General features: G+C 36.8%; 1 protein-coding gene and 1 long non-coding RNA gene across 5 annotated transcripts; one reads left to right on the top strand and one right to left on the bottom strand.

The window, feature by feature from the left end:
• The first annotated feature begins 2,256 nt into the window (after positions 1–2,256).
• Positions 2,257–3,661, top strand: LOC145077793 (uncharacterized). Its single transcript, XR_013693402.1, has 2 exons — positions 2,257–2,746; positions 2,826–3,661. It is a non-coding gene; the product is annotated as an uncharacterized LOC145077793 (long non-coding RNA).
• A 991-nt stretch (positions 3,662–4,652) lies between these two features.
• Positions 4,653–7,846, bottom strand: LOC145077791 (mechanosensitive ion channel protein 1, mitochondrial-like). Of its 4 annotated transcripts, none has more exons than XM_079023040.1 (8): positions 7,773–7,846; positions 6,536–6,617; positions 6,218–6,334; positions 5,965–6,104; positions 5,785–5,892; positions 5,604–5,663; positions 5,314–5,529; positions 4,653–4,934 (listed from the first exon to the last, which is right to left on the bottom strand). In XM_079023040.1, exons 2-8 carry the CDS (start codon positions 6,594–6,596, stop codon positions 4,821–4,823), a joined length of 816 nt encoding a protein of 271 aa, XP_078879166.1. In that variant the 5' UTR covers positions 6,597–6,617; positions 7,773–7,846; the 3' UTR covers positions 4,653–4,820. The 4 variants fall into 4 exon arrangements, with proteins under 4 accessions (XP_078879166.1, XP_078879167.1, XP_078879164.1 ...); XM_079023041.1 differs by having other exon boundaries at positions 5,965–6,065; XM_079023038.1 differs by having other exon boundaries at positions 6,218–6,617.
• Between the last annotated feature and the right edge of the window lie 3,416 nt (positions 7,847–11,262).

The raw sequence follows: 11,262 nt of genomic DNA, 5'->3' as shown, positions 1-11,262 counted from the left end.
TAATTTATTGTTCTTGTGTGTATGCATGTATCATAAAATACAACCTCTCCTTTTTCGAATCGGGGAACTTTTGGTGCTGTGTTCTTGGGTAGTAGAATATGTTCTTATTACCCTATAATCTTAGTTTTTACATCTTATGGTTACGTACAGCTGTTTTGATTTAGGTTTAGGTTTATGTTTAGGTGTTTCTTGGTGATTGGTTTATGGATTATTTGATTCCACTTGAGTGAAAATTTCAACTAAAATGTCCATATGTTTTGTACTTCTCAAAAAATACAAAAGCAACAACAAGAAATTCTAATTAACATCGAATCAAGTCTTCAACCTACAAGGACCTAGTTTCTTGCACAGCCTACAAGCCTAGCACACTCATGCTATGAGAGCATCATGGAAATCCAATTAAGAAAAGAACTCTATGCATCAAACAAAAAACAAGCTATAATTGTAATCCTAACAGAAAAAACCATGTTATATACCCCTAACTTGATTACCTTTGCCCTTTGTATTGAATAAATGATACATTGAGTAATCTGTATGACTGCATGTGTGTTTGGTAAAAATATGTCACCCCTATATCGTAACTAGAGGTCATTTTTTTTTACTTTCCAGGTTCTTAGACTTTTTGGCACTTTTTCATTTATTGTTTTCATTTTCTTTTTGTTTTTTTGTCGGTCGACGATCTAATCCTAAATTAAGTTTTATTAACAAAAAAAAAGACAGATTATAGTTAATGTAATTACTTTTAACCCTCTTTGACCATTTCAGCAGATTACTTGATGAACCTTCATATTAAAAATTACACACGCTCTTAACCAATTAAACTGAAAGACTTTTGAATCAGGATGGTAACCAACTATTGAGTTTGTTCACATTTGATCCATTTCCTTTTTTTTTATCTACTATACCATCGAACTAGTTGTTTATGTTCACTATAACCCTTTTAACCGACTATCACCTGTGATAACCGGTCAAAAGGGTTATGGTGAACACAAATAACAAGTTCGATGGTATATAGGGTACAAAAAAAAGGAAATGGACCAAATGTGAAAAAACTTAACAGTTGGTTACCCTTCTGAGTCATTTTCCCTTTACTCATTTATAGAAAATCTCACGTCATCTCCTGCTCATATTAATGACTTTATGAGATTTATTTTTGTTTCTCTTTAAAATATAACCCAGAAAGAACATTATTCATACATGTACCACTTTGTAATACATTTGCATATTTATTAGAGGAATATTGATTTGAGAACGTGCATTTCATGACTATATTTACATTTCCAATCAAATGATTTATCGTATCATGGATTCTGGACAGGTCTAAAAACGAGTGGAATCACAAGTGCTGTGATTCTTGACTTTACTTGGATTTAAGATCAAATTCATGGAATAAGATGCAACATCGATATATACAGGATCATGCAGATTTTGTAGAGACAACACCATAATACACCGTGAGCTAAACGTTTATGCTAATAAAGATACCTCTCATACACAGTAATACCCTTTTGCAGAGAGTTGTTGACAGCTAACCACAGTAGGCGTAGCATAGACATTGTTTGGACCAAGTTATCCCTTTGAAACGCTCTTCATATACCTTATGGCTTAAGAAGGTTGTAATCTTTAATTCTTTTGTAGCTTTAAGTTCATTTAACTTTTTTGGGAAAAATGACTCAGAGGGTAACCAATTATTAAGTTTGTTCATATTTGGTCTCTTTCCTTTTTTGTACCCAATATACGATCGAACTTGTTGTTTGTGTTCATCATAACCCTTATGACCGGCTATCACAGGTGATAGTCGATCAAAAGGCTTATGGTGAACATAAATAACAAGTTCGATGGTATATTGGTTATAAAAAAAAAGTGACCAAATGTGAACAAAATCAACAATTGGTTACCCTCCTAAGTCATCATCCCTATGTATACTCCATTATATTTATATTTAATGTAATAAATGATGAAGTCAAAGTAGGTGTTTGGGTGAGCTTTTTGACTTTAAAAGTCCTTATTGACTTATTATTTTTGCCAAAAGAAGTTTTAAAAATATGTTTGTAATAGTTTTTAGCTTTTTACCTTTTAAAACCCCAAAAGTCAGCAAAGATAACATTTTGTTACTTTTAAAAAGGGAGTATTTTCTTCTTACCCAAAAACTATTCTAAAAGAAGTTTTAAAGTTCCCAAACGTATTATTAAATTTTTTGACTTTTTCAAAAAAAAAAAAAAGATAAGAAATCATTTTAAACGTGTTATTAAATTTTTTTGACTTTTTCAAAAAAAATAAATAAATAAATAAAAAATCATTTTAAAAGCAAGCTCAGACACCCTCAAATTAACTAAAAAGGAAGCATGGTTTTGAAGTCAAATTAAATAAAAAGGAGGCATGTTGATTCGAACTGGTGAGCCTTCAAAACCAAACTCCTAAACCTATCCTCCCCACCCCATACCTTCCTTTTTAAAGATATCTCTTCCTCCCTATTCTCTTAACTCTCGAAGATCCATCACTTCACCACTTCTGGACAACTACCACCGATCTCCACTAACCTTAAAGAAACCATTTAAATCTCGGGCAATCCCCTCTTTGTCTCCGTCATCATAAAAAGCTTCCTCGTTCTTTGGATTTGTCACATGGGGCGTTCTTGTTGTCACCCTTCTTTGAATCACATTACAGAGGATGACCGTCGACAAAGACGATTTGGGGATCTGAACCTACTTCTTCGATTTACATATCCCTCTTCTTTGATTTACAGGTTTAGGGTTAAGTTATGTTTTATTTGCAGGTTTAGGGTTCAATTTTTAAGGTTTGAATGATGACCGGGGTGGTTGCAGGAGTTGTTGGGGTGACAGGGGGAGGTGTCGGACTTTAGAAATAAGATACAAGAGAGAGAGAGAGAGAGGGAGGGAGATTACCAATCGAAAACCGAACCAAAGGAGATGACGAGTGTAATCGGAATGAACGTTGATTCTCGATGGTGACGTGGATCTGGTGGAAGACAAGAAACCAGACATGGAAAAAGTAAAAGCAGAGGAAATCATCACGATGATTGTGAATGTCTGAATGAACAAAACCAACTGAACGGATGCTTCATCGGATTTGTTTCTCTCCGACAACATCATTAAATTTGTAGATTCAACGAAGAAGAAAAGTAAACATGGGAAAGGAAAGAAAAGGGGGAGATATGTTTTATTTTATTTTTATTATTTTAATTTAAAAAAATTTAAAAAATAAAAGAAAATTGAAAAAGAAATTAGCTGCTATGTCAGCCTAGCACGCCAATTGGCATGCAACCTAGCAGGAACCTGCTAAAAAGATAAAATATGACAATAGTTTTTTATCTTTTTAATTTATAACTAGATCGTAGACTTTTCTATAGATTTCTTTAGAATTAATCATCTGTAAACATGTAGCTTAAAGGGAAAAAAATTGGAAAAGAAATTTCCTTAACAAGGGTTCCAGACAAGCTTTCGTGCACGGACTAATCATCTGTTGTATACATCCAGCTATGTCTCATGCCCTAGAGTCACTGTAGACGAACTTCCATGACCACATGGGTTAAATAGTGTCAGGATTTAAATATGGGTCAATAGATTATCCATAAATAGTTAGTTTAAAGAATTTAAGAATTCCATAACGGATTTTATAATATTGAATTTTTTTTCTTTTATTCTTGGTGATGATTTTGTGTTTGATAGTGTGGTTGTATCTTAATACCTTTTATTATGACATTTTACTTTCAAGGGATAGCATCGTCTTTGAAATTTTTGACCAGTTATTGTACTGTCAATTTCCTCTTATTAGTACATTATAATTTGAAAATTCTATCAACTACACCACAAAAAAATGCTTTGCATGGAAGAATGACATCTATAATCTGATAGAATTTTCAAATAATATTGTAGTATGAAAGTAAGACGTTATAATGAACAAATCAATAGAAATACATTGTTATTTCTTGCATTTGATCCAATCTGGTACTCATGTGTTTAAACCAATTGGGTTGCAGCAACCGAAAGTGAGGGAAGTGTTGAATACGGAAAGGACATACATAAACGGAAATCATGCAGCTTTTTGAGTACTATAGGAGTTGGAACGGATGTTGGGGACAAACAATAAAGCAACATACCACTTCTTAAAGGGCATCATTTGTTGAAAGCAAACTGGAAGTTTAGATTGATGGATTCGTTTAGAGAGGACATAAGGGCATTTTAGTAAAAAAAAAAAAAAAAAAAAAAAAAAAAAAAAAAACTTGTAAAAAGTGATTGAAGACTAGGCATCAATAATTGCGATTATTACTCTTTTCTAATGAACGTACATTTCTACTATGATGGTACCTAATAAAAAAAATATTGCTATTTCTGTTTTGGTGTTGGAGTTTATTGTATTTAAAACCAAATCAATTGAGCACCAAACTTGAATCAAATAAACGGAACATTACAGAAGTATCAAACAAAATTAAAATCTGCAAAACATACCCTTTAAACAAATAATCATGTTAATTCATCCATAATCGCAACCATAGAAGAATTTGATGCAATATGGTCAATATATAATTTTTTTAGATTATAATGATTTTTAAATAATAGAATTGATTATAAATTTTTAAGAAATGTTTACAAAAAAGAATTGAGCAAATATGATACTTTGAAAGTTAAAAATGATAAATATGAGATTTAAATTTAAAGTTGAGTAAATATGAGCCACATCTTACTATTTTGCTGACATGGATAACGCTGTACATAGTAGGCAATTTGAAGCTATATTTAAAAAAACCCATTCAGATGGTATTTACTATTAAGTCTTTGACATCTTGCTAACATATAAGTTTACAAACACTTTACTTCCCCCCTGTGCCCACCTACTTTGCACCCGTGCTTCTTGATTAGCTGAGCCAACTGCAAAAGAATATCCTGCTTTGCTAAATATGATTCCTCTTCACTCTGCACAATCAAACATGTGTTAGCTCCAAAAAGGAAAAAACATTTTAGCTAAATTCCAAAAAGCTCAACATCTAGCATCCTACTTCTGCTTACAACCGTTGTATCTTCGATTTTCTTATTAAAATATTGTGTACTTTAGAAATTCTACCATCTTATAACATTCTCCTTTCAAAGTACAATGCCATAATAAAAACAATGAAAGTAAATGCTATACTATCCAATTTAAATAAAAATACATTTGCGAGATGAAACACAATTATATGAAAGTGCATTGTTATTTCTTTCATTTAACCATTCATAAAATGTGCACATACTATTATTTGGTGAGGCAAGTTAAAGGTTTGAAATGTTTGAGGAAGTAGTAAACATATATACATACCGCCTGTTTTAGATAGCATCCAATAGTAAGCTCAAAATAATTTCCCAATGAAACTTCACAATACGGCTGCTGTTCCTCCAAGTAAACATTTGGATTAGATCTCATCATGTTCGGTATTTCATCCATTATCTTGCGCACCTTCTCCAACTCATCCTTTTCCACATAAATCTTTGAAACCATCGCATGCCATGGAGGCATGGGTTTGCTCACAAATACCTATAAAATTTAAAATTACTTTTCCCATTACATAAAAACTTTCACGGGTACTCATGAAAAGACTCGATGCTCACCTCACCACAAAGCATGGAATATGGAACTATAACGCTTTGCCGCGATTCGTTCATAATAACCTATAAAAAAAAACACTTTGTTATAACAATATATATATATATATATATATATATATATATATATATATATATATATATATATATATATTAAGGGTACTGATGAGAAACTCGTTGCGTTCACCTGACCATAAAACCAGGAAGTTGGAACTGCTAAAGGGCGGTTTGTATCGGTAATCAATGAGGTGGTTAGAAGTCCCATCTCAATAACCTGACATTTCAAATATCCAACCTGCACCCAAAATACTCGAAATAAGAACGAATTCATACAAGAGTTTAAATCAGGGAAAATTTATTGACATACTTCTATATAATCTCCATTCGAAAAGGGTTTGTCTTTTAGTACTGCAAACCCATACATGATATTGTCAAGAAAACCTCTAGCTGCAAAAACAGCAGCAACCCCTAAAAAGGTAGAGTAACACGCATTCGATTTCAAAACTCCTAAAACAATACAGATTTTAAGAAATTTATTAGTTGAAACTATATATATATATATATATATATATATATATATATATATATATATATTATGCAAGGGAGATAAAGTTACCTACCTTCCGTAGCAGAAATAAAATGCATAGCGGCCTCCCAGGCTTTAGGCAAAGCGAAACCAATAATAGCAACAAGGCCATACAAGCCATAAGGTGGTTGAGATGTTGAATCGGTTACATCTTTACGTGCATATGATGATGATGATGATGATGATGATGATGAATACACACGATGTTTCAACATGTGATTGGTTGCAACAGGAGAAGAAATTCTTAAGTTTGAATTTGATAAATGACATGGGATTAAGTCCATCTTATTGTTTGGTTTTGTACCAAAATGGATCTTATTGCTTGTACCAAAATTACTCTTATTATTTTCACCTGTACAAGGATTATACACCCTACACCAAGGTTTTGATATCACCAAGCTTATTCCACTCATTATTCAATCTTCTACCTATATCTATATCAATCAATAACATCAACAAAAACAATTATAAAACATAATAATAATAACATTAATATAAACTAACTACATTCTTCAAGTCTGTCAAACTAATACAAGATTACTTAAATTCTCAATCTATAATATGCTAACCCCGTGCATTGCAATCATAAAAACAATAATTCAATTGTAACAGAAATCAATAACTGTAGTCTCTCTTTTTAGCATTCTGCTTTCAAACAGCTATATACCAACAACAAACAAGCTAATAACTAAATACCCAGGTATTTGAAACGTTAAAGTTGATTAAAATAACATAAATAGGCAAATAAAATGTTAGTACGCATCATGAGATATACCTACCCTATGCAGAATTAAATCAAACCACAGAAACATTAAAATATTTACAATTACATTTTGTTCTTCACTTTGTTCCTTCACCAGAAAAGATACATTTCGGTTATATGAATTTACAGGGTTTTTGGCTAAGCTTATTAAAAGTGATTTTAACTTTTTAACTTATATTTAAAACAGAGTTTTTTAAAAATGTGTTTGGCTAACCTTATACCGTGTCAAAACGCTATCAGCTGATAAGCCATTTTTAGTGTTCGGCAAAAAAAAAAAAAAAAAAAAAATGCTTATATGTGTAAATTTACCAAAAAGGGCTTCCTTTTATATTATGACTTATTTTTCTTATTATAACTAACATTTTCTTTTTAAACTAATAACAATTGTTTAGGCTTAAGTTTCTTTTTCGATATACCACCATCAACAAGATTATCATGGTTGGTGTATCACATAAGCATCTTAGAGGGTGTTTGGCTTAGCTTTTTAAACCTCAAAAGTTCTTTTTGGAAAAGTTACAAAAAGTCAGGATTTCTTGACTTTTTCAAAAAGTTCTTTTTGCTTATGTAAAACAATCTGTATGTCCCTGTTAACAGTAGCAATTGCAGTTTCACATATACACATAACCTATTGCAGTTTCACATATACATCTACAGGATTGAAGAAAATCGAAAGAAGGAAAGAATTGAAGAAAAGCACACAGATTTCGATTACAACAACTAATATGATTTCCATTTCAACTGAAATCAGGGGAAAAGGTAAAACCTAGAGCAGCCAAAATGCAAATGCAATTGAACGAAAGCAGGAAAAGATTGAAGAATATCGAACCTGAAGCGAATCTGTGGAGTGCGACGCCGATGGAAATCGTAGTGATAGGGCGGCAAGCAATCGGGAATCGGTTGTAAGTTGTAGGCATGGAGGCTCAAGAAGAGCGGTTAGGTTAAGGCGCCATGCCGACAAACCCTGGGTATTCCAGTCTGATGACTGATTGAACCTGTTGTGTGTTGGCATTCCAGTCGGATGACTGATTGGGCTAAGGTATTCCAGTCTGATGACTGATTGAACCCGTTATGTGCCAAATTGTGAAAGTACCTAAGTTCGTGCCACACACCTAGCTCATAGGATCACACTCTCACAAAAAGCACAGATACTCAACATCTTTCTGTTCCATGGCAGAAAGATGCCTCGACGACCAACCCGCGAAAACCCTGAGCCAAACCCTCCCGAGTTCAACTCTGTTGCTTTTCATGCAGCGGTGTCGGCTGCGGTCACCGCGGCTATGGCCCAAAATCATCAAGGGAACAATGGAGGAGTCAACGGACCAGGACCTGGAAGTTCGAACAACGGGATGAATCAAGGACCCACCAAAACATGTTCCTACAAAGACTTCACCAACGCCAAACCACGAACCTTTAACGGCACTGGAGGAATGATCACCCTGAAACGATGGATCGAGAAGGTGGAATCGGTACTCGAGATATGCGATTGCCCTGAGGAGATGAAGGTGAAGTTTGCCGCATGCACTCTCGTTGACCAAGCGCTCACTTGGTGGAACGGACACGTGGAAGCCATGACACTCCCCGTAGCCAAATCCATGCCATGGACAGAGATGAAAGAAATGTTGATGGCCGAGTATTGCCCTCGAGGTGAAATTCAGAAAATAGAACAAGAGTTGTGGAATCTCACTGTCCGAAACGCCGATATAGATGCATACATATCAAGGTTTAGCGAACTGTCTCTGCTGTGCCTTGGCGTGATCACCTCAGAAGGAAAGAAGATCGAGCGATTCATCTGGGGACTAACATCCCCGATCCAAGGAAACGTGATAGCTGCAAATCCCGAAACTTTCGACAGTGCCAAGAGATTGGCCAAGAAGTTGTATGACCACAACAACAAAAAGGGTGAGAAGCTAGTGGAGACTGAAGTTAAGAAGGAAAATGATAGCAAGAAGGGGAAGAACAACAAGAGGAAGGGACGTCAAGGCTCCGAATCGTCCAAGAAGCAGCAAACAGTGGCAGTTAATGGCTTAATGCTGCGACCACTCAAGTTCCATCCACACCACATGCTCCAGCCTCAGCTGCTCCAAGTGCTCCTAGACCTTATTCCGGTAATCTTCCCAAGTGCAACAAGTGCGGTCTCCATCACAATGGAGAATGCAGAGAGATGCAGTGCACCAGTTGCAATCGTAAGGGACACACGGCAAGGTATTGCAGGACCTACCCTCCTCAGAACCAACAACATGGAAACAACAACAACACCAACATTGGCGGCAACAATGCAGGACCTAGCCACACCTGCTATGGATGTAGAAGCATCTGCGAAAAGACGACTTGACGTTCCTGGTGCACATAGTGGATAAAACCAAGGAAGAGGTTAACGTTCGAGACATTCCAGTAGCACGTGAATTCCCAGACGTATTTCCTGAAGATCTTCCTGGAGTACCCCCAGAGAGACAAGTTGAATTCCGAATTGAACTTGTTCCAGGAGCTGCTCCCATCGCTAAATCGCCTTACCGATTAGCTCCTGCTGAGATGCAGGAATTGTCCAGCCAACTCAGTGAACTCCTAGGCAAAGGATTCATCCGACCCAGCTACTCGCCATGGGGAGCTCCGGTTCTCTTTGTGAAAAAGAAGGACGGATCTTTTAGGATGTGTATCTATTACAGGGAGCTAAACAAGCTCACTGTCAAAAATCGCTATCCACTCCCACGAATCGACGATCTATTTGACCAGCTCCAAGGAGCCAGTTACTTTTCTAAGATAGATTTACGATCTGGGTACCATCAACTCAAGGTCCGGGAAGAGGATATTCTCAAAACCACTTTCCGAACTCGTTACGGACATTACGAATTTGTCGTAATGCCCTTCAGTCTAACGAATGCCCCTGCCGCATTCATGGACCTAATGAATCGAATATGCCGACCATTCCTCGACAACTTTGTTATTTTTTTCATTGACGACATTCTAGTCTCTTCCCGAAGCGAAGAAGAGCATGGCCAACATCTCCGACAAATCCTGGAAACCCTGCGAACTGAGAAGCTATACACAAAACTCTCCAAGTGTGAGTTCTGGCTCCGTAGCGTGAACTTTTTGGGTCATGTTGTTAGTCAGGAAGGAATACATGTGGATCCTTCAAAGGTCAAAGCCATCGAAGGATGGGCAGTCCCGACAACACCCACAGAAATTCGCCAATTCTTAGGCCTAGCAGGTTACTACAGGAGGTTCATTCAGAACTTCTCTAAGATCGCCAAGCCACTTACCTCGCTTACACAAAAGGGCGTACCCTTCAAATGGACGGACAAACAAGAAGTTGCATTCTGAACTCTGAAGCAAGCACTCTGCAGTGCCCCAGTACTATTTCTACCAGAGGGAACGGAAGATTTCGTGGTCTACTGTGACACGTCAAATCAGGGTTTGGGTTGCGTTCTCATGCAGCGTGGAAAAGTGATAGCTTACGCATCCCGCCAACTAAAGACACACGAAGTGAATTATACAACCCACGATCTGGAATTGGGAGCAGTGGTCTTCGTTCTGAAGATTTGGAGGCATTACCTCTATGGTACGAAGTGCAATGTAGTGGCTGATGTAGTGGCTGATGCCCTAAGCAGGAAGGAATATTCGGGCCGCCGAGTAAGATCCTTAACCATGACCATCCATTCCCACCTGACCACGCAAATCAGGGAAGCTCAACTAGAAGCCTTGAAACCAGAGAATGTGGCAGGTGAGGCATTAAGGGGAATGGATAAGAACTTAGAAGTCAAGGATGACGGAACTCGTTATCTCAGTAACCGAATCTGGACACCGAAGTTCGGTGGGATCCGAGACGTGGTCATGAATGAAGCACACAAGACTCGATACTCCATCCATCCAGGGTCAGACAAGATGTATCTAGATCTCAAAAAGTTATACTGGTGGCCGAATATGAAAGCCGAGATTGCTACATATGTGGGCAAGTGTCTGACTTGCGCCAAGGTCAAGGTGGAATACCAGAAACCCTCAGGACTACTACAACAGCCTGATATACCGGAATGGAAGTGGGAACGGATAACTATGGACTTCATAACCAAGTTGCCCAAGACTTCAGGCGGGTTTGACACTATATGGGTAATCGTAGACAGATTGACCAAGTCTGCGCACTTCCTGCCAATAAAGGAAACCGACAAGATGGAGAAGTTAACCAGGATATACATCAAGGAGATTGTGCGACTGCATGGTGTACCAATATCTATTATCTCCGACCGAGATAGTAGATTCACTTCGCGATTTTGGCAGTCCCTGCAGAAATCCGTGGGAACTAGGCTAGACATGAGTACAGCCTA

The sequence above is a fragment of the Lactuca serriola genome, unplaced genomic scaffold (genome assembly GCF_051521515.1).
Source record: "Lactuca serriola cultivar US96UC23 unplaced genomic scaffold, Lser_US96UC23_V15 Lser_V15_Un040, whole genome shotgun sequence".
Taxonomy (NCBI): domain Eukaryota; kingdom Viridiplantae; phylum Streptophyta; class Magnoliopsida; order Asterales; family Asteraceae; genus Lactuca; species Lactuca serriola.
This window is presented reverse-complemented; position numbering and strand designations above follow the sequence as displayed.

Excerpts from the sequence above, each read along its gene's own strand:
- LOC145077791 (XM_079023038.1), bottom strand. The coding sequence starts at position 6,596 with ATGAGTGGAATAAGCTTGGTGATATCAAAACCTTGGTGTAGGGTGTAT. Across the intron at positions 5,530-5,603 it reads ATTCCATGCTTTGTGGTGAG|GTATTTGTGAGCAAACCCAT; the intron begins GTGAGCATCGAG and ends TAAATTTTATAG. Across the intron at positions 4,935-5,313 it reads GATGCTATCTAAAACAGGCG|AGTGAAGAGGAATCATATTT; the intron begins GTATGTATATAT and ends TTGATTGTGCAG.